This window comes from Narcine bancroftii, chromosome 6, assembly GCF_036971445.1.
Source record: "Narcine bancroftii isolate sNarBan1 chromosome 6, sNarBan1.hap1, whole genome shotgun sequence".
Taxonomy (NCBI): domain Eukaryota; kingdom Metazoa; phylum Chordata; class Chondrichthyes; order Torpediniformes; family Narcinidae; genus Narcine; species Narcine bancroftii.
Window position 1 is genome coordinate 60,284,010 of NC_091474.1, and position 24,217 is coordinate 60,308,226.

The 24,217-nt window shown below is 42.4% G+C and overlaps 1 protein-coding gene across 1 annotated transcript in view; it reads left to right on the forward strand.

The window, feature by feature from the left end:
* Positions 1-24,217, forward strand: part of LOC138737301 (uncharacterized) — a 302,978-nt gene that overhangs the window by 66,041 nt on the left and 212,720 nt on the right. The window contains 3 exon segments of the mRNA XM_069888055.1: positions 2,674-2,810; positions 13,318-13,471; positions 13,553-13,585. Of these exon segments, the coding sequence (XP_069744156.1) occupies positions 2,674-2,810; positions 13,318-13,471; positions 13,553-13,585 (324 nt within the window).

The following is a 24,217-nucleotide window of genomic DNA, read 5'->3' on the forward strand; positions in this document are numbered from 1 at the left end:
ATCTTTAAGTGGAGTAGTGTTGTTTTTTAGTCATTGGAATATTTGGAAATTACAAATTTAAAATTACTGGGGCATGATCTGAAATAACTATACCTTGATGTTCACAAGTTCTGGTCATAGTAATCAATTGATTATCCATTAAAAAGTCATCAATAACATGTATAACAACAATGTAGACCTGACAAAAAAAAATATACTCTGCTAGTGGGATTCAAAAATCTCCATATACCTGAAACTCCTATGTTTTATAAGAAGTATTGAATTACCATTGCCGATTTGATAGGATTAACAGATTTATTCGAAGAACTGTCTAATATTGTACTTAAACAACAATTAAAATCCCTACCTAGGATTAATGAATACTAAGATAGATCTGGTAATAGACCAAAAAAATTTTCAAAGAAAGTCGGTTCATCCACATTTGGAGCACATATATTAGTTAATACAACCAAAACTTTCCCAGTAAGGATAATGTAACATACCATTTTATCTTTAGTACTATTGTGAAGTGCAAATTGAACATTTTGATAAATTATTATGGAGATACCCCTAATCTTAGCTTCGGAAGAGGAGCGATAACATTAATATGGAGACACCCCTAATCTTAGCTTCTGAAGACGAGCAATAACATTAATATGGAGACACCCCTAATCTTAGTTTCTGAAGACGAGCGATAACATTGTCCTCCCCATTTGAACATCGGCCTGTCTTTATCTGACTTTTTAATGTGTTTCTTGGAAAAAAAAGTATCAGCCTTTAAGTGTTTGATATGAACAAGTACCCTTCTTTGTCTTATAGGTCCACTTAACTCTTTAACATTCCACGATATGATTTTAATAGGTGGATTATTCAAAGTATTTTTGATACGTAAACTGCGGTAAATGGATGCTTGTAGCACACTTCATCTTTACTCCAGAGGCTGCTGTTCTGGCTCCATGCTACAAAACAGAACACAAAAAAATGAAATATTAATTATAACTTTGTACTTTCCAAACAAAATCCTCCCTTCCAACCCTCCAATACTTGAAGGTCACGAAACAAATTTGTGACTGGCTCAAAAAAACCACTTACAACCCTCATTGCCTCCACTGCTCCTAATTAAAACCATACATTGTTTTATTTCTTCCCTGGGATAAGAATTTTTTTAAAAAGTTTTAAAAATGGAATCTACTAAGCAAACTGAGTCATATTACACAGTTCACTTTAGAAAAATGGGGAAAGAAAAAATATTCACCCCTCTCTTTGAAGTTAGTCATCCAACTTCACATTGAAAAAGTCGACTCAATGCCAATGCAGCAGACTCTGTTTTCACGAACTCCCAGGCTTTCTCAGGTGAATTCAGAAAAATCTTTTGACATCCATTCGTAATTCTCAATCTTGCTGGGTAGAGTAATGCAGGCTTAAAGTCTTTCTTATAGAGTTCTGCCATTACCTTGTTATAAACTCTACAAAGAGCGACCACTTCTGGGTGAAAATCCTCTACAAATCTGATCCATTGTTCTTGCTATGTTAGATCTTTCTTGGATCAAGCCATTCTCAAAATTTGTTCCTTTTTTTGAAAATAGTGAAACCGAAGTATCACTGATCTCGGAAACCCTGACGTAGGTTTTGGAGACAGAGAGCGGTGTGTTCTATTCAATACTAAATCTTTTCTGACAAGTTCAACCCCAAACAATTCAGTGAGAAAATCAGTAAAGAATTTTACCAGTGGTTTTCCTTTCTCACTGTCTTCTTTTAGACTGAGGATATGAATATTGTTGCAAAAGACTCTGTCCTTCAAGGTTTAATACCCGTGCCTTTAATTCTTTAATTATCAGTCGTGAGAACTTGATTTTGCTCCCCTAATTTGTCTAATCTAATATTCATAGTAATCCAGTCACCTTCCAATGCTGACAAATGCTCTTCAATTTGTGGCATGGATTCCAGATGGAACAATAAATTTTTTTTTTCAATCTCCTTGGACCTGGCTTTCAGAGCTTTGTTTATATCTTCAGATTGCTTTTTGATCATTTTAGTGGTCATGCAGAAAGTCAAGGGAATATCTGGTTCGGTCTCAGATTCTTCCTCCATTTCTTCTTCATATTCTTTTTCCTTCATAGTTTTGACTTTGGGTACTTTTTTTCCTCTTTGGCATGAAATAGCTCCCGGTGGTATTTGCAGATATTAGAATCAAAAGTTAATTGATTTGGTTAATTAAAAATGAGTTTAAAAAGTTGGGAATTATTAAAAGTTAGATGGAGCTCACAACTTGACCTCCTCATTTCATAGAGTCACCTGGTCTTTCTTTCCTCTTTGCTGATGACCCAAAGATGGAAACAGGAAGCAGAAGGAGTGTTGTCATCGGCCCCTTGAGCTCACTGTAGCATGGAAATTGTCAGTGGCTGTCCTCACACAATGAACTCTCCTTCCTGGCTGATCCCCATATTCCTTGATTCCATAAAATATATTTGACATCAAATGAACATTCACAGTAGATAAGAGAGCTAAAAATGTCCATAATTCTCTAAATAAAGACACATATCTAATCCTCAAACAACAGTTCTAAATTGCCAGATTTACCATTCAGAGCAAACAATTTTCTCAGAAACCAGGACCAAAGAATAGCATATCTGTGTGTTTTGGCTGATTGATCTAATTTTATATTTAAAGATATCTGTTTCTATTTGTCTGAAGGGAGCTGGAGATCATGAATCAGCTGGTAAAATGGAAGAAAAGTCAAGTTGCAAACAGGCTTACAGGTTTTGGATCTTACCTGGCAAGTGGGTGAAAATTCATTATGATCGTCTGGCTTTGTTGAGTTTATTGGACAGGTGAAGGATTTTTGTTCTTTGCTTTTGGAATAGTGTATCTTAATAGTAACTTGCAGCAATACTGTAGTCAATATTAAATAATATTGCCTATTTCCATCTGTTGGATGCTGGTTGAGTGAAGTCTTTCTGCATAATATATGTGTGGCCTACTAATTAAAGACAATTGGTATTAAAACAAGATGTGAGATAATTAGGTAAGGCCATTTAGCCCTGCCTCGTTAATCTTCCTATAGGGGCGGGAACAATTAACGTAGAGTTTAGCACAATGCTATTACGACACCAGTGACCTGGTTTGAATCCGACGCTCTCTGTAGGGATTTTATATGTTTTCCCTGTGTCTGAGTGGGTTTCCTCTTGGTCCTTTAGTTTCCTCCAAAAACTTAGGAGTTTGGAAGTTAATTGGTGTATTTTCGGTGGTACATGCTCATGGGCCAGAAAAGATGTTGCCATGCTGTATCTCTAAATTTAAAAATGTAAATGTAAAAATTTACACATTTCTCATTCCTTGCCTCAGAGAATTCCTGTGAAAACGTTGTCTTTTTTTGAATATTTTATTTAAAATTTTCTCCATACATGCAGTAGTCAATTAATATAATAATACAAATTGCAAAAAGAAAACAAACTAGAAACTACTCCCCCACCCTCAAAATAATCAATATATAAAGAAACAATATAGTTATACAAAATAAAAGAAATCAAAAATAAACTTTCAGGATTGCACAGAGGGATGCCATATAACACACAAGTTTATACAAAGTTCTTTAATACATTTCAGAGGAGATTCTCGCAGGTCCAGAGGCACAGGAAGCACAACATTACAAATTTAAACCTAATATTTGAGTATACGGGTGCCAAATTTATAAAAAATATAGCATATTTCTTTCTCAAATTATATGTAATTTTTTACAAAGGAATAGAACGTTGAATTTCTGCATTCCATCTAGCCATACCCAAATGTGTATCTGATTTCCAAGTAACTGCAATACATTTCCTAATAAGAATTTCAACTTCACTACAACCAGGTAACAACATGATTGGTCCTCGCTGTCCCGCAAATATACTCTCAATTGAACATAACAAAAAAGAGTATTTTGGGGTTCTTCCATATTTATTTCTCATTTGTTCAAATATCAACAATTGACCTCTTTCATTACAATCTTCAACATTTTTAATCCCTTTACGAAACCAAATATCCAAAAATTGATGATCTTTTGAAAAAGAATTAAGAAAATTTTGAATCAAAGGCATTTTGGGCAATATATGTCCTTTTACACCAATTTCATCATTTATTTTATACCAAATATTAATCATATGTTTAAAAAATAGTGTTTCTTTTTCACCAACCATCAACTTTGCATCCCATTTATATATGAACTCTTCTGCTTTTCTTTCTCCTATTTTATTCAATTCTATTTTTAACCCATGTCAGTCTTTCTTCACTTTCAAAAAAAATGTCATTTGCTCTGCTCGATAATAGTTTTTGAAATTAGGAAACTTTTGTCTCCCAATTCATATTTCTGTTAACTTTTCGATAGAAATTCTTGATATTTTACCTTTCCAGAGGAATTTCCTTTTATTCCATTCTTGAATTTTTTATTTGAGGTATTAAAGTAGGTAATGTTTGAAAAAGATATTGTGTTCGTGGAAATAAATTCATCTTAGTACAATTAATCCTTCCCACTAAAGTTAAAGGTAAATTGATTCATTTTTAAAATCTTCTGCAACTTTTTAAAGTAATGATAAATAATTCAATTTATACAAGTCCTTCTGTACTTTTGGTGCTTGTTCTTGTAACAAGATATATTCTATTGAAATAATTTTTTTAGTCATTCCATCCACTATGATTTGTTCCAAATTTGTAAGATTTTTAAAAAAAACCATATCAGGTCCTAATTTCTCTCTTAAATAGACTCTTAATTGAAAATAACATATTATGAGGAATATCATATTTAATATTTAATTGGTCAAAAGACATCAATCTATCATTATCTTAACAATCTCCCAATTTTATTGTTCCAAATATTTAAAAAATGGATTATCTTTCAAAAATATTAACAGAGGATTAATTAATTGTGTTTTTAACGAAAGAAGGTTTGCATCAATTTCTAGCTTAACTTTACACCAAATATTAAGCAAATGTTTTAATATTGGAGCATCTTTATCCATTGTTATTAATTTTGGTTGCCATTTATAAATAAACTCTTCTGTTATGGTTTCTCCAATTTAATTTAATTTAATTTCAACCCAAGATGGCTTAATTTTACAGAGAAACTAAAAATCTTAGTGGTGCTGCCTTATAATCATTCTTAGTTTGGAAGTTGTAGTCCTCCTTGTTCATATTTCCATGTTAACTTTTCTAATGACTTTCTTACCATTTTCCCTTTCCAAAGAAATTTCCTAACTTGTTTATTTAAATCTTGAAAAACTTTCTGAGGTATAGAAGTTAAATAAATATTGAATTCTTGAAAAAATATTAATTTCAATACAATTAACTCTTCTAATTAATGTAATGGACAAATTTACCCATCTCTTTAAATCTTCGTCTATCTTTTAAAATATTGGTTTGTTTAATTCAAAAGAAAGATGGGAACAAGATTTAGATATAATAATAGATCAACAGGTTTGGCAAGATTTATGTAAAGAAGTTGTGTCTAATATGATCTAATAAGATGTAGATTACTTAGCTATAATTTTTTACATCAATTTTACATTGTGCCTCAGAAATTGAGCAGATGGAGATTGAATTTATCAGATCAATGTTTGAGATATGGAAAAGAAGTTGGACCCTTTTTCCACTCTACATGGTCTTGCTTGAAGGTTAATTCTTTTTGGGTTTCTGTGAGTAAATTTTTGCAACAAGTTATTGGTGTGACTTTTCCGTTAAATCTTGAATTATTGTTGTTTGGAAATTTTGAAAGTATTACTCCTAAATTACTTTTGTCAGATTCTCAATTGAAATTTGTTAAGTTAGCCTTTGTAATAGCAAGGAAATGTATTGCTGTTACATGGAAATCTGATGTCTTATTAACATTAGAAAGATGACATACAGAGATTCAAAGTTGTATTCCTTTAGAAAAAAATACATAATTTAGGAGGTAAATATTCCTTCTTTCTACAAATTTTGATCCCGTATGCTAGAATAATAAGATTGAAATTATAATATATTTTTTGAATCCTCCTGACCAGTGAAGTTTTGTTGGAATAATATTTTTGGGATCCTTGAGTGTCATCTGATGAAATCCTAATTAATATGTAGCTATGTTATTATGTATTTTATAATAGATTTAAATTAGTTATGGGATTAGGTTAAAGTTGGGAGGGTGAGTTTATCGTTTTCTTTTAGTTTAGTTTTTTTATTTTTTAGTTTTTTCTTCCTTCTTTTTATACATTTTCAACATATATTTGTTAACATTGTAATATGGTGATTAATTATTGTTTGTTATTAGTATTTTATGTATGTTGATTTAAAATATTTAAAAAAGATTATTTAATACTGTGGCAGCTCGCCCATAAAACAGGTAAACCGCTGAGAGAGTTGCGGACAAGTCTGTGACAGATCTGACTGTGAGAGCTTCTGGTGCAGGGCAAGCTCACTTCATAAAGATCCCAGGGGTCACAAACACCATCAGGTTCTGAGGGATTTAAGCACGTGCAAGAGTTCCCCTGATATACTTTGGCATATACTCCTTCTATTAATGGCATAATTTCATTTTTATCTCAATTTATTTTATAATCCAAAATTTTTCCATAGTCTTCCAATTTAAAAGTAAGTTTTGTAAAGAAGTCTCAGGTTCAGACAAATATATTAAAATATCATCTGTAAATAAACTTATGCTCTTCTTGACTAACCCTAAATCCCTTAATTTCGAATTGCTTCTGCAAGTGATTCTAATAACTAAAATAAACAAAACTTGAGATAAGGGACATCCTTGTTTACTTGACCTTGCCAACTGAAATGGTGCAGATATTTGACCATTAGTCAATTAGGATTAGGATTATATATAATTCCCTCATCCAGTTTACAAAGGTCAATCCAAATCCAAATTTTTTCCACACCTTAAACAAAAATCCCATTCCAGTCTATCAAACATTTTATCTCCTTCTAGAGCCACTACAACACTCAAATCTCTTCTTTTTTTTTGCGCTAAATGGATTATACTCAGTAATCTGGCTATATTTTCAGCCGACTGTCTCTTTTTTACAAAACCTGTGTGATCCATATTTATTAATTTGGGTAGCAGTTTAGTCGTTCTACTTGGCAAATTTTTTTGCAACAATCTTATAATAATGAAATAGGTCTATAAGATAAAGGCTTTAAAAGGTCTCTATCTTTTTTGGGTATCACTGTAATTATTGCCGTCGAAAATGATTCTGGGAGAATATGTGTTTCTGAAGCCTGATCTAATACTTCCATAAAATAGGAATTAATAAATCTTTAAATTCTTTATAAAATTCAGGCAAGAATCCATCCTCTCCTGGAGATTTATTACTCTGAAATGAACTCATAGCCTCCCTCACCACTAACTGAAGCTGCTTTCAGGTTCACGGATGCAAATAATGTGCCAGCAGACGTGGCGGAGGGAGTACAGCTAGGATGTTCAGGTGGCCGCTGAACATGCCAGCTGATAGAGAGCTGTGTCCAAGCGAACACCGGCTCCTCCGGACTGTGGCCTAGTCACGCCCACATTGCCTTGACGTTATTTGCAGTGCATCAAGGCTGCGAAGCCTCCTGAAGCCATCTCCCAAAAGGGATGGATGAGAGGCTGGAGACAAAATTGTAGCCATTCTTAAACCCACGAAGGAAAGCTGAGAACGACTAGATAGGAAGACAGGCGGGACAGACTTGGACGCATTCATTGAGAAATAAAAATATGAGCCCTACTCTGCACCCACCCTTCGCCTAGAGGAAGTAACACATGTTTTTTTGCCCTTGAATATCGAAGTGAGTCTAGCTCCAATTGGGCGCAGCCTGGGCTGTCAGCCCGCCTACTCCCGACCGGAGTAGCGGCCCAGGCCTGTGACAAACCATACTCGGCCGACAAGGAGACCTTTCCTCTCGCCCCCAGTACACGCTGCTTACTTATCATATACTAGGGAAAGTGGGTGAAATTGAGTATTTAATATCAGGATCTTATTTCCCGTGTGCATGTGTTTTAACCTCTGCAGGAAAGCTGTGGCTGTTCCATTCTTGTGTCCAGGTGTTCCATGGGGAGCAGTGACCCACTTGTCTCCCCCCCACCCCAGATTTCAAACTTGCCTCCCAAAGGCAAGGAAAGTGGAAGTTTGAGTCTTGTAAAAAATTACAAATTTAATTCTGACAAGCGATCGAGAAGCATCTAGCTCCCTTTGGGTGCAGAATGTATTATTGTGGCCAGGTTTTTTTCTTTTAACTGCACGTCCGCACTTCCATTAAGCACCTCCGTTAAATACTAATGCATTAAAATTAAAGCTTTATAGTAATATTGCGTCTGCAGACTTTCTTGTTTAACTTACATATATAGGTGTGCTGTGCGTAAAACAAAAACCACGGAAACCTTGATTAATTTTTGATCTTTTAACAGTTGCACTGATATTGTTATCCTTTAATATAATAAAGGCCAGAGTTGATGGTTGACGAAATATCTATTATTTTATTTTCGTTTTTTAAAAGTACCAAGCTATACGTTTTGAATAAAAATTCTTAAAATATTCATTTATTTCTTCAGGCTTATGTAATAGCATTAGTGTCCTTTTTAATTGCATTAATCATTCTTGATTAATTCTTGGTCTGCTTTTAATTGGCAAGCAAGTACTTTGTGATCTTTCACCTAAGTCATAATATCTTTGCTTTGTTCTTGTAATTGGTTTCTCTGTTCTTTAAGTTTTTAATGTGTTATACTGAAATCTTTTTTATTAATTCCTATGCTTATCTTCAGAACCCCGATTTTGAAGATCCTTTTACAAAACTATTTTTCTTTCTAACTGATCAATCTCTCTCATACTCCTTTTTAATTTTTAGAAGTAAAGCATACAATTTGACCTCTTAAATATGCTTTCAAAGCATCCCATATAATAAACTTCTCATTTACCGAGTTCAAATTTGTATCACAAAATGTCCAAATTTGTGTTTTAACAAACTCACAAGTTTTCTTTTCAATAATAAATAATTCAATCACAATCTATAAACTGCGTTCTCCTTATCAGGCATTTCCATCGTTATTAATAAAAGTGAATGATCAGATAAGATCTTCACTTTATAATTAACTTCAAGAATCCTAGTTTGCATTTGTTCTTAAATTAAAAATAAATCAATTCTAGAATAAGAATCATGTCTACTCAAATAAAATGAATAATCCTCTCTAGGATAAATCCTTCTCCATACATCTATTAAATTCAAATCTCTCATTAATACCAATGTAGCTTTTGCTGCTTTTGTTCTTGTTGCTACTTGAGTAGATCTATCTAACAATGGATCTAAACAGAAATTAAAATCCCCTCCTATTAAAATATTTTTATGTGCCTCTGCTAAATTAAGACATTTTTCTTGAATAAATTTCTCATCATCAATATTTGGAGCATACAAATTTTAAAAAGTCCATAATTCAGAATATACTTGACAATGCACCATTATCTATCTCCATGCAGGATCTATCACCACATTTTGAATTCTAATTGGAAGATTCTTTTTTATCAATGTTGCCACACCTCTTGCCTTAGAATTCCAACCTAGTTCCTTTTTAATTTCAAATGTTCTTATTTGGTTAAATGTGTTTCTTGGAGAAAAGCCACATCAGCTCCCATTTTCTTAATATGCATTAACACTTTCTTCCTTTTTACTTACCCGTTCAACTCATTAACATTAAAATTTACAAATTTCATTACCTTCCTCATCTTGATAAACTATATTCAATCTCATTCATGTTACTCCATTACCTCCCCCAGCAAATCTCCTCCTAATTCCATTGTCTGATATCCTATATATCATTATGCATCTCCTCCAGCAATCCAGTTAAAAGAAAGAAGACAGATAAACATTCAAAAATATATAATCCCATGCTAATAACTATATACAACCCTCCTTATGTGTTGTTTAAATAATGTGCAACACTGCCTCCCTCCATTTTACGGGCTGTGACCAAGGTCACAAAAACACATATAATCCCGTAGCAATCAGTACCACCCACTCCTCTCAACTCCCTTGGTACATTTACTAAAAAATATTTAATTAGTTAATTACCCCAACTAAAATAACTTGACAGAAATCAGAAAGAAAGAAGAAAGAGAATTCTTATTCTAATTTCTTTCATGTTACAATCTTCCTCTTTTCCAGTGAAACAGAGAAGAGTAAATAGTTCATTCCTGCAAAGATAAAGTATCTTCTTGGGGCTGCCCTCAAGGGAGATCCTGGTCAAATTCTTCTGCTTGAGCAAAATTAGAAAATAATTCATTTTGGTCTCCCAGTACAAAAATCTTCAGGGTAAAGTAGCACAGATTTGTAGCCTTTGTCAAAAAGAGTTGAATTCTGTCCTTCTCTTCAGTAAATCTTCACTCAAATCAGGATAAAATAAAATTATTTTTCCATCCCATTGAAGCGGGCATTTCCTTTCCCTTGCCCCTCGCACAGCAAGACTTAGAACCTTCTCTCTATTTTGGTAACACAAAAATTTGATTAATATAGAACGTGGCTCTGGTTTGGAAGAGGTTTTGCTCTCAGAGCTCTATGAGTTCTTTCAATTTTGATTGGATTTTCAAAACTTTGCTCTCCAAAATCTTCAGGGATCTATTTTTTGAAAAACAGCAAATTGCATCTGGACCCTCTTTCCCTTCTAGTTGGCCCACTATTTAATATTATTCCTTCTACTGAAGTTTTCCAATACATCCACTTTCTCGAAAAGCTTTTGATTCACCGTAATTAAACTAGTATTTGTATTTTCCACAATCGATACCCTATCTTGTTATTTCTTCCTTAATCCTACTTACTCCCATATTTCAGATATATTTATTTATTTAGACATACAGCACATTAACAGGCCATTTTGGCCCATGAGTCCGTGCCACCCATTTTCCCTCCTATTGACCTACACCCCAATACATTTTTGAACAGTGGGAAGAAACTGGAGCCCCTGGAGAAAACCCACACAGACACTCTAAACCTTACTTGAACATATTGTACAGATACATTATTCATTATCCGGAACCCTTGGGGGACAGTGTGCTCCGAATTTCGGATTTTTCCAGATTTCGGAAAGCCCACCAGAATTGTGCTGCAGTATCCACCACCACCCTCTTCCAGTTGCCCGGCCTGCCTCCCCCAACTGCGGTCCCTCGGCCGCCTCCCCCAAACGCTGGTCCCTCGGCTGCCCGGACGTCTCCCCCAACCGCTGGTCCCTTAGCCGCCCAGATGTTTTCCCCGACCGCCGGTCCCTCGGCTGTCTCCCCTGACTGCCAGTCCCTTGGCCGCCAAGATGTCTCCCCCGACCACGGTCCCTCAGCCGCCTCCCCCACAAGCTGGTCCCTCGGCTGCCTCCCCTAAAGCTGGTCCCTCGGCCGCCTCCCCCAATTGCTGGTCCCTCAGCTGCCCCGACCGCCCGGACGTCTCCCCCAACCACCGGTCCCTTGGCCGCCCGGATGTCTCCCCCAACTGCCGGTCCCTCGACTGTCGCCCTGACTGCCGGTCCCTCGGCTGTCTCCCCCGACCGCCAGTTCCTCGGCCGCCCAGACGTCTCCGCCGACCGCTGTCCCTCGGCCGCCTCCCACAAACGCTGGTCCCTCAGCCACCCAGACGTCTCCCCCAACCGCTGGTCACTCGGCCACCTCCCCGAAGCGCGGTCCCTCAGCCGCCCGGACGTCTCCCTTGACTGCGGTCCCTCAGCCGCCTCCCCCAAATGCTGGTCCCTCAGCCGCTTGGACATCTGCCCCGACCACCTGGACATCTCCCCCGACCGCCTGTCCCTCAGCTCTCTCCCCCAACCACCGGTCCCTCGGCTCTTCCCCCAAACACTGGTCCCTCAGCTGCCCGGACATCTGCCCCGACTGCCCGGACGTCTCCCCCAACTGCTGGTCCCTTGGCCGCCCAGATGTTTTCCCCGACCGCTGGTCCCTTGGCTGTCTCCCCTGACTGCTGGTCCCTCAGCCGCCCAGATGTCTCCCCGACTGTGGTCCCTCAGCCACCTCCCCAAAATGCTGGTTCCTCGGCCACCCGGACGTCTGTCTCGGCCACCCAGACGTCTCCGCTGACTGCAGTTCCTCGGCCATCTCCCCCAAACCCTGGTCCCTTGGCCACCCGGACGTCTCCCCCCGACCGCTGGTCACTCGGCTGCTTCCCCCGACCACGGTCCCTCGGCCGCCTCCCCAAAATGCTGGTCCCTCGGCCGCCCGGACGTCTGCCCCGACCGCCTGGACGTCTCCCCCGACCGCCAGTCCCTTGGCCGCCCGGACATCTACCCCGGCCACCTTCCCCAACTGCAGACCTTCGGCCGCCCAGACATCTCCCCTGACTGCCGGTCCTTCGGCTGTCTCTCCCGACCGCCGGTCCTTAGGCCGCCTCCCCAACCCCGGTCCCTAGCCACCCGGCAGTCTCCCCCAACCACGGTCCCTCGGCCGCCCACAGTCTCCCCCTTCCCTCAACAGCTGGTCCCCACTTGCCGGATTTTGGAGCTTTCCGGATTTTAGATGTCCAGATAAAGGATTGTGCACCTGTACACTTAAAGGTGTCTCAGTTCTTCCTTGCTGAAGTTTTGTAAAACAGAAGTTTCTGTGATTAATTGCTGATGTTCCTTCCTCACTTTATTTTAAATAATAATCCCAGCTCTTACTTCTTTGTTTTGCTGAATTCTTTTTCAAGCAAAATTATTTCATAACCCTGCCTCCAAGATGTTGCTTGATTCTCTTTGAATTGTTTGGATCATCCACAATTGGCAGATTTAGTGATCTTTGCTTCTCATGAACTGTGATGTGCCAGTTCATGAGGGAATTGCACACCACAAATTCCAACTTTGGCTGAGAATTTCCTCATTAGCCACCAGTACAGAGCTATCATTCTAAATACTTGGAATGAACAGAGGTTTTATAAAAAATTCTAAATTTAAAGTTCAAGTTAGACATACAGCACGATAACAGGTAATTTCGGCCCACGAGCCCATGCCACCCAATCCAGCCCTGATATGTTTTGAACAGTGGGAGGAAACAGTATCACCCAGAAGAAACCCAGAGGGAACGTACAAACTCCTTACAGACAGTACGGGATTCGAATCCTGGTCCTGATTGCTGGAGCTGTAACAGCGTTGCGCTAACTGCTATGCTAACCTTGCCTTCCAAAATGTCATACTTAGTCAGGTATTGAAGGACTGTGTGGGCCAACTGACAGAGATCCTTATGGTCATCCTGTTGTTAAGAGGATGTTGGAAACTCCAAGTGTCTTGACTTCAAGGTGCCTGAAGTTTATCCAGCATATATGTAACAGACCAAAGTCTCCCATAAAGATAACTGAGCAGCAACACTTCAACAAATGCTTGCTGTACTTTTACAGGAATCAGGAGATTGAAGAAATTGTGCTATCAGTTTCCTTGGCTGTCCTTGTGGCCCTTCTTGGATTCAGCCTCCTTAATCAAGGATTTTTCAAGGACATCTCGGTCTTGTGCTTCTGCCTGGTTATTGCCAGTTGTCAGTATTCACTGTTAAAGGCAAGTGAGAGTCATGTTTTGCCCTATGTTCTTGTAAACTAATGTATTGCAGCTCTTGATGCAACTTCTCTTCTGTTTCAGAGTGTTCAACCTGACCCTGCTTCACCTGTACACGTGAGTAATGAAAACTGTACCTGAACAAGCAGGGACTGTAATATCTCTCAAACACTTTCATTATTTGTTTAAGTGAAGGATAATTCCAAGTGATTCTAACCTTGAAGTCCTATCTCTCTATGACAGCACCGTGCTTCGAGTTACTCTCTCTGTTTCAGTTTCTAGTTGATTTAATGTGCCTGCATTCCATATGAAAATTCAGCCATGTCCTGACATGTAACCATCCAAGGAAGATTTGCCAGATTGTGTGAATCAGGTATCCAGGAATATAGTTTAAAACATTGTTACTCCTTATCAGTGTACTTAAAGGAATTTGTTCTTAAATTTGTTCCACCAATTGTCAACTCGAGCTGGACACATTCCATCACAAGACCTCCTGTCGGCATCCACCATGATTTCACAATTCTCCCACTGCTCACTAAACACTGCACATTTGTGTTTCACTACCAGTCAACATAATGGATGGGGTCAGAATGTGCATCAAAGAGCAAGTTGATGATTGGAGAGAAAGCAGGCGATGTGTGTGTTCCATTGACTGGAAGGGTTTGCAGCATGTGGGTATAATTTATCTGGCAGATGGTCATCAAGGTGGGGGTGGGTGGAAGGTTGACATATATTGAACGAACAGTGAGGCTTTTTATACTGGATGCATCCTCAACAGACATGACAAAGTTTTGTCTCCCCATGACAACGGGCCCCTTGCAAAGCCATGGCTGAGGTGAAGAGAAGCCTATCCAAGGTGAACCCAAACTAGGCAGCGGGACCAGACAACATATCCAGCTGTGTACTGAGCCAACCAGTTGATGGAGGTCCTTATGGATATCTTCAACACGTTACTACAGCAGTCCATCATCCTGGAACCAAAGAGGGTGACAGAAACCAAATGACTATCCTCAGTGGCACTGACCACTAACATTATGAAATGCTTCATGTCTGGTGATAGAACTTATCAAAGTGCACCTCCCAGAGACTCTGGACCCATTTCAATTTGCCCACAGATGGAACCATTCCACTGATGATGCTGTAGGCATCCCTCCACTCTGTCTTGACCTACCTGAAGAGCGATGCCTCCTATACAGAAGGCATTTAATATGATCATACCCCAGAGGCTGGTGGAGAAGCTGTCCTTGCAGGGACTGATCACCTCTCTCTGTAACTATATTCTAGACTTCCTGTCGGAAAGAACACTGTCTCTCCAGGTTGGCAGTAGAATATTGAGTATTGTCATGCTGAACACTGATGCACCTCAGGGCTGTGTGCTCAGCCTGCTCTCATTCATGCTGCTGACCCATGGTTGCATCGTCAGATCCATCTCCAACAGATGACATTAATTGGCCTTATCAGCATTAACAATGCATCACATTACAGAGAAGAGGTGGAAAATCTCATGAAACAGGGCGAGAAAAACAACCTAGTCTCAACGTGGACAAGATTCAAGACAAAGGAGATGATTGTAGACTTTAGGAGAACCAGGGATAACCACCGTCCATTACACATGAATTACTTGGTAGTGGAGAGAGTAGAGAGCATCAAGTTCCCCCTACAACCCCCACTGCCATCAGTGGGATTTACCAGGATCGTTGCCTCAAGTGGACTCACAAAAATCAATGAGGACTCCTACCGCGCACACACATATCTTCCAGCTACTCCCGTCGGGAAAGAGGTACAGGAGTATCAGAGCCAAAACCACCAGGCTGAGAAACAGCTTCTTCTCACAAGCAACATGACTGCTGAACAGCTGATGAATTGCTCATAGCAGCCCTCCGTGACTCAACTATTTATTCAACAATATTTATTTATTTTAATATATGTATAGTTTGCGGTATGTGTGTTAGCAGTGTGCTGCATTGGGTTGTACTTGTACAATCTGATGATAAGTAAACTTGAACATGTATTATGGATAGAGGTTTTTAACAGTGTATGTTACCAGGACTCTTGATTTCTGTCATCTACATAAATGATTTGGACAAGAATGTTTGTGGCAAGCTGAGTAAGTTTACTGATGCCATGAAAATATGTACTGCAATGGACAGCAAAGAAGGTTACCTGCATTTAAATTGGGATCTAGACCAAATAGGAATCTAGTTTAAGAAATGCCGCATGCAGGTTAACTTTGAGAAGTGTGAGGTGCTGCATTTGGGTAAATCAAACCAGGGCAGATTTACCGATTATACTTGTGTAAAAGTCGATCTCATGTTGTGGTGGTACACCACCATCTACTGCAGGTGATGTACCTGCAGAAGAGCACGGGGACAAGACAATACCTGGCCGGCTGACAATCAGCCGACCTGAATAACCAAGCCTCACCCGGTTGGCTGTCAATCATCCTCCGAGATATAAGCCAGAGCCGACTCTTTGAAGATGGTCTCAGAACTTGCAACAATATTCCTTACAGCTAGCTCTGTGGAAGTTTATGTCGAATAAAGCCTGTTGAATGAACTTTATGTTTTGTGTGTTTGCTTCTGTTTGATAGCGCACCACAATTTATTCAACATAAAATTTGAAGCTGTTATGGAAAAGCTCCTGAGCGCCGGGAGCTTCAAAATCAACCCATGCCACCCAGAAACACAAACATGCTTCGAGATCTGGAAGCACATGATTGAAGCAATCATCGAGGCACACGCCGATGACATCCTGGACTCTAACCAAAAGTGACTCGTCTTACTCCAATCGAACCTGGGTCCTCGAGCCTTCCAGGCACTCAAAGACTGAACCGGGTACTCAGAAGTGAAGAACACCCTCAAGACTATGTATAAACCTCCCATGAATGTGGTCTTTGCAAGGTACCTCCTAAAAATCCCTGCACAGCTGCCCGGGGAGAAGGCTGAGTCCTACCTGGGAGCCCTGCGTGAGTTGGCCAGACCTTGTCTGGCTGAACCTGGGGTAAATGAAAGGGAAGTCGAGAGACTGATCAGAGCCGCCTACGTCCAAGGGCCATCAGGCAGAAGCTGCTAGAGGACAGTATCTACTTCTGGCCAAAACAGTGGAGGTAGTCGGAATCCTGGAGACAGCAGCCCTGCACACCGAAGCCTTCAACTTCTGGCTTGCTCAGGCCTCCACGTGGTCAATACAGTTGGCTGCTGTGGCCCTAGACCAGACTGGGGATGTAAACATCACTGCTGCGGGAGCCCAGCTTCCCTGTAAGTACTGTGGGTCCTGGTGTGGGTCTGATTGTTGATTGCGCCAAAACTGCTCAGCCAAAAACCAGTACTGTTTGAGATGTGGCAAGAAAGGCCACTTTGCCAAAGTATGCCTCTCAAAGCCTGCCAGCAGCTCAGCGCCCCTCTACAACCTGCCCCCCTCCCTCATGATCCCTGCCGCGTGCAATTGCTGGGCGATGCCATTGCCCCCGCAGCCACTTCCAGCATCTCCAACCCCGGCGGCCCAACTTTCTAGCCTCACCACCAATGATCGCTGCATGCGCGTCATGCGCCTGGACCAGCCCTTGCTCTTGCCAGCGCTGCCTCCTGAAGACTACAACAGCTTAGTCTTCCAATGCCACCTGCAGAGTGTCACCCTCGCCTTTGGGGGGCCCCTATCTCCACTCACGCTCCACAGTGCACCGTCCAACCAGCCTCGGCCAACCTGCAGCCTCTCCACTCTGCGCATCACCCCTCCCGCACTCTTCTCACACCTCACGCCAGACTGCAAGCCGATAGTCACCAGAAGTAGGCGCTATTGCGCTGCGGACAGAGACTTCATCAGGGTGGAGGTGTGGCGGCTTCTGGTGGAAGGTGTCATAGAGCTCAGCCACAGCCCTTGGAGAGTCCAAATCCTAGTGGTCAAAGGGGGAAGCAAGCCGAGGATGGTCATGGACTACAGCCAGACCATCAACCGGTGCACCCAGCCGGACGTCTACACCTTACTGAGGATAGCCGACATGGTCAACGAGATAGCCTGCTACTGGGTCTTCTCCACGATTGACCTGAAGTCAGCCTTTCACCAACTCCCCATCCAACCGCGGGACAAGCCTTATACCACCTTCGAGGCGGATGGGCATCTGTACCAGTTCCGCCGAATTCTGTTTGGGGTCACGATTGGGGACTCCGTCTTCCAGCAGGAGATGGATCGTATGGTAGACCGGAACAAGCTAAAGGCAACTTTGCCGTACCTGGATAATGTCACCATCTGCAGCCACAACCAGCAGGACCACGATGCCAACCTGAAGAAATTTCTCTGGACGGCCGAGGTGCTGAACCTCACTTACAACAAAGAGAAATGCATGTTCAGCACCACCCGCCTCGCCATCCTGGGGTATATCGTGGCACATAGTGTCATCGGCCCAGATCCAGAACAGATGTGCACATTAATGGAGCTGCCCCTCCCCCCCATGCTCAAACCCCTCCGTAGGTGCCTTGGCTTATTCTCTTACTACTCACAATGGGTTCCCCGCTTCTCGGACAAGGTCTGTCCACTGGCTCAGGCCACAACATTTCCTTTCCCACCTGAGGCGCAAGCAGCTTTCACGCACATCAGGCAGGATATCGCAGATGCAACGATGCATGTTGTGGATGAGGACTCCCCTTTTCAGGTGGAGAGAGATGCCTCTGATGTAACCCTCGCCGCTACCCTCAACCAAGGAGGCCCCCGGTCATCTTCTTCTCCAGGACCCTCCACGGTTCCGAGCAAGGGCACTCTGCCATTGAAAAGGAGGCCCAGGTGATTGTGGAAGTGGTCCGACACTGGTGCCACTCCCTGGCTGGCAGAAAGTTCACCCTCCTCACCGACCAGCAGGCCATGGCATTCATGTTCAACACCACCCACAAGGGCAAGATCAAGAACGACAAGATCTTGTTCTGAAGAGTCAAACTGGCAACATAAAGCTACGACATCCAGTATCGTCTGGGGAAGTTAATGACTGCCCTGACACCCTCTCCCAGACCTGCGCATTGCTCCACGACGACCAGCTGCAGGCACTGCACTAGTCCCTCTGCCACCCGGGCATCACCCGCTTATACCATTTCATCAAGTCCCGGAACCTCCTGTACACCATCAGGTACTTCAAGACCATGACCGAGGCGTGCCGGGTCTGCACTGAATGCAAACCTCACTTCTTTCGCCCGCTCCAAGCTCATGTCATAAAGGCTACTCGGCCCTTTGAGCACCTCAGCATGGACTTCAAGGGGCCCCTGCCTTCCACAAATGGTAACGTCTGTTTCTTCACACTCATAGACGAGTTCTCCTGCTTCCCTTTCGCTATCCATTGCCCAGACACCTCCACGGCCACTGTCATCAGGGCACTGACACAGATCTTCTCCATGTTCAGCTACCCCTGCATTTATCCACAGCGACCGGGGTCTAACTTAATGAGTGAGGAACTACGCCAGTACCTGACAGCAAGGGGCATCGTGACTAGTCGCACGACTAGTTACCACCCGAGAGGTAATGGACAAGTAGAACGTGAAAACGGGATGATCTGGAAGGCAGTTCTCCTGGCCCTTAAGTCAAAGGGTGGTCCGTAGAATACTGGCAGGACGCCCTTCCCGAGATGCTCCATGCCATTAGGTCACTCCTGTGCACAGCTACCAACGAGACCCTTCACGAACGCTTGTTTTCATTCCCCAGGAAATTGGCAACGGGAACGTCTCTCCCAGCATGGCTTGTGTCCCCAGGACCGGTGCTCCTGCGTAGACACGTGCGGGCACATAAGGCCGAACCCCTGGTCGAGCAGGTGTTCCTCCTACACGCGAACCACAACTACGCCTACGTTAGGTTCAGCAGCAGCAGGGAGGACACCGTCTCAACCAGGGACCTGGCACCAGCAGGAGCACCCACTACAGCACAGCATCCTCCAACCCAGGACCACGCCAGCCTGACACCCCCCCCCGACTCCGGACAGCTATGGGACACTCAAGACCTCCTTGGGCACCAAGGACTAACTACAACCTTGGGGGATGAACCTCCCTCCACCCCCACCCATCCAATGCGACATACACACCTCAACCCCAGCCACTCCTTCACACTGCACCATGCCAGCCGCTCCGGCCCCCACCCCCAGCCCCTGCATACTCTCACCGACCAGTGACCAGGACCCAGTCCTGCGATGGTTGCAGAGTCTCTGATGGCCGCCGGATCGTCTCAATCTATAAATAATGTGTATATATTTTGGGGCTCTGGGTAGACCACAGACTGCAACAGACTCCCCCCACCCCCCAGGACAATTTTAAAGAAGGGAGTGAATGTGGTGGTACACCACCAGCCTATTGCAGGGGCAACTTCTGTACCTTCAGAAGAGCACGGGGTCAAGACAACACCTGGCCTGCTGTTAATCAGCTGACCTGAATGGACCAAACCCCACCCGGTAGGCTGTCAATCATCCTCTGAGATATAAGCCAGGGCCGGCCCTTCGAAGACAGTCTCAGAGCTTGCAACAGCATTCCTCACAGTTAGCTCTGTGGAAGTTTATGTCAAATAAAGCCTGTTGAACAGACTTTATGTTTTGTGTGTTTTCTTCTGTTTGATAGCACAACACACATGTAAAAAAGTCGATCCCCTATTTTTGGCCAAAAAAATCTGAAATTTTCCATATATGCCATCACAAAGTCAACCCTATCTCACCTTGGCCCTGGCCGCCTGCCAATCAGAGCTCCCGACACCTCGATTGCAATGTTTTGCCTTGGCCCTGGCCTGCCCAATGCCACCGATAACACAGATACTTACCATGGTCCTGACCTCCCCCATGGTAGGACGTGTGTTTTAATGCACAGTCTCTATTATTACTTGAATTAATTGTGTTTTTTATTCATTTTGAGATCATTTGGCCTTATGCTACTCATACGGTATTTTGGATTCCCATGTGAATTTCAGCCCCTCAAAACTGTTTTCCATATAATAGTCGACCCCATAATTTTAACATTAAAAATGGTCCACAAAATTTGACTTTAACATGTTACTGGAAGGCCCCAAATAGTGCTGTGGAGCAGAGGGACCTAGGGTTGAAGTACATAGCTCTCTAAAAATGGCTGCACAGGTAGACAGAGTAGTGAAATGAATTGCTTTCATCAGTTGGGGTATTGAATACAGTTGTTAGGACATGATTTTGAAGTTACAAGATATTGGTGATGCCATTCTTGAATTGCAATGTGCAGTTTTGATCACCTAGTTACAGGAAGGATATCAAGTTGGAAAGGGTACATAAGAGATTTGTGAGGTTACCAGGATTAAGGAAATTGAGTTACTGTAAGATACTGGAAAAACTGGGCCTGTTTCTCTTAGAGCATAGGGGATCTTACTGAGGCCTGTAAAATTATGAAGGGCAGATAAGAGATCATAACTACAAGGTGAGGAAGGTGAGATTTAAAAGGGATGTGAGGAGATAGTTTTCACTCAGAGGATAATGATCATGTGGAATGAACTGCCAGATAAAGTGGTGGAGATAGGTACGTTAGCTCCCTTTGAAAACCAATTAGATAACTACATGGATGGGAGTGGATTGGAGTGGTTTTGGCCTAAGGCATGCAAGTGGGACTGAAGTAATAGGACATGTTGTTTGGTGTGGATGAGTTGGCCTTGTGGGCCTGCTTCCATACTGTGTCTAAAACAGATAATGATAATGAGCTTATTATCATGTACAAATGCGCCATAATTTATAGTTTCTGCAGGCGAACAGATACTTTGTAAAACAAAACAACTACAATCGCATACATAAGTGAATTAAAAAGACAATAATTGCAAAAAATCAATATATAATAGATATTCACAGTTAACCTCATCCAAAAACTAAAGACTTTGCAATAGCACAGGAAATATTTTTGCGGTAGTTGGAGCAGTTCATAAATGTCACAAGTGAATGTTCAAGAGCCTGATAGCTGTTAGAAACTGTTATTGAACCTTGAGGTGCTGGTTTTCATGATTCTGTACCTTGTGCCTGAAGGTAACAGTGAAGAGGGTTTGTGATGGCAGCACATCACATGGATGGATGGGTAGTCAGAGTTTGTGATGGACTTGCTATGTTTGCTACCTTCTGGAGCATTTTGTATTCCTCGGCAGATGAATTGCCTCTTTCAGGTGATGGAAAAGATTTATAAGTCAGATTCACTGCAAGGTACCTGGCAGTTGCTCTTGTATATACAATATTGATGTGACTGATCCTGTTAGGTTTCAGGTCAATGCTATCCCTCAAGGTGTTAATTGTGGGTGTTTCAATAATAACAAGAAGAGATAATTAAACTCTTTTGCAGGTGGCAAGTGTGGGACAAATGTTTTTGTCATTTAACTTCATTTTAAATATCCAGGCCTTCCTCTGTTCAGACATGGATTGCTTAATTTTCACTGAACCTGTGTCAAAGCAAGCATCCCCACAATTGACCTTATGATGGAAGGAAGGTCATTGATTAAGCAACTGAAGATGGTTGGTCCTGTGATTATGCCTTGAAAAACTCCTGTGCTAATGTTCCCGGTGATCCGACATTGCAGCTAGGGTTCCTCAGTGAAGTCTCTTTTCCCCTATTGCTATCAGGTGGACAGTAATTAGTGGCTTTAGAATCAGGCCTCAGTGAGATACCCTCTCAATCTCTTATGCTGTAAGAGAAACAGGCCCAGTTTTTCCAGTATCTTACAATAATTCAACTTTTTAATATCTGGAGAGCATTTATATCACCTGAGAGGTGTTCAGCTTTTCATTCACAGGACAGTTCCTCTGATGGATCGTATTCTCTAGACACAGTACCAGGAGTATCAGCCTTGACTGTGTGATGAGCATTTGTTCAAGAGACTTCCGTGAAATGATATGTGACAGCTGTTTACAGATCTGTAAATTTGCCAGTATTTGAAAGGGTGCACATCTGTATGATCACAACATTCTTACCTTTTTGGGGAGAGTGTGTGCATACATCTCACATCTTGAAGTTTTGGGGATGGTAATTATAGGCCAGTATCCAGGTTTATCACCCTCCCCTACATTTTGTATTCAACCCACACCTCAGAGGATAATGCGTCACAATGAAGTGACTACAACCTGCTGTAAGCTTGTCCTTGGACCTAGCTTCTGCTAAGTATCATAAAATGGAGCAAATAAGTTTCAAACTGGGTTGCATAAAAACGGAGTCTTTTGTAAGCACTGGTAGAATTAATGCTTGTTTTGAGCAGAAATCACATTCAATCCAATCATGCGCACAGCGATCGAATGGCATGAAGCACTTTGGGCAAAACATCCTGCCAGCAGGACACCGGCATGTTTTTGGACCTAAGGGCCAGGAGCACTGCCTTCCAGACGGTTGCATTCTCCCTTTCCACCTGGCCATAACCACTGAGCTTATAGCTGGTGGTCCTGCTGGTGGCTATGCCTCTGGCCAGGAAGTACTGTTGCAGTTCCTCACTCATGAACGAGGTCCCCCAATCGCTGTGGATGTACCCGAAGAGGGTGAAGATACTACACAGTGCCTTGATTACCTTCGCCGAGGTCATATCTGGGCAGGGGAACCTGGAGAACTTGTCCACCACAGTCAGGAAGTAGGCGTTCCTATTTGTAGTGGGTAGGGGGCCCTTGAAATCAAAACTGAGCCATTCAAAGGGATGTGTGGCCTTGATGAGGTGTGCCTTCTCGGCCCGGTAGAAGTGCGGCTTATATTCAGCGCAGATCTGGCAGCGTCTGGTCGTGGATCAGACATCCTCAATGGAGTACGGGAGGTTCCGAGTCTTGACGAAGTGGTATAAACTCGTGACTCCAGAGTGGCACAAACTGTCGTGAAGGGTCTGGAGATGGTCAAGATGAGCTGGCGCATGTCCCCTGGGATAGGGCATCTGGGAGGATCGTTGAGTTTACCTGGTCTGTACAAGATGTAATTAGAGGTGGAGAGCTCAATCCTCCACTGAAAAATCTTGTCATTCTTGATTTTACCTTGTTGTTTAGTATTAAACATGAAGGCCACTGCCCTCTGGTCAGTCAACAAGGTAAAATGTTTACCGGGCAGGTAATGTCACCAGTGGCGCACCGCCACAACAATCTCCTGGGCCGCCTCCTCAACCAAGGAATGACATAACTCAGGACCGTGCAGGGTGAGGGAGAAAAAAGCTACTGGCCTGCCTGCCTGGTTAAGAGTGACGACCAGTGCAAAATTGGAGGCATCGCTCTCCACCTGAAATGGGATGGACTCGTCCACTGCATGCATCGTGGTCTTTGCAATGTCTCCTTGGATCTGGAAGAAAGCAGCTTGGACTTCTGTCGATAACGGGAAAGTTGTGGACTTAATCAGGGGGTGGGCTTTATCGGCGTAATTGGGCACTCATTGTGCATAATAGGAAAACAGCCCCAGGCACCTTTTTAGCACCTTTAGGGTGTTTGGGACTGGGAGCTCCATAAGGGGTCGCATGCGGTCGGGGTCTGGGGTAATGACACCATGTGCCACAACCCAACTGAGAAGGATCAGATGATCTGTGTTGAACACACACTTGTCCTTATTGTACGTCAAGTTGAGAGATTTTGCTGTACACAAGAACTTAGCGAGGTTCGCGCCGTGGTCCCGTTGGTCGTGGCTGCAGATAGTGACATTGTCGAGATATGGAAACATCGCTGTCAGCTTGTGCTCCTCCACCATCTGATCCACGACCCTCTGAAAAGCAGAGACGCCGTTAGTAAAGCCAAAAGGCACCCGCAGGAAGTGAAAAACCCATGTAGAGCTGGTTGCTCGGGCG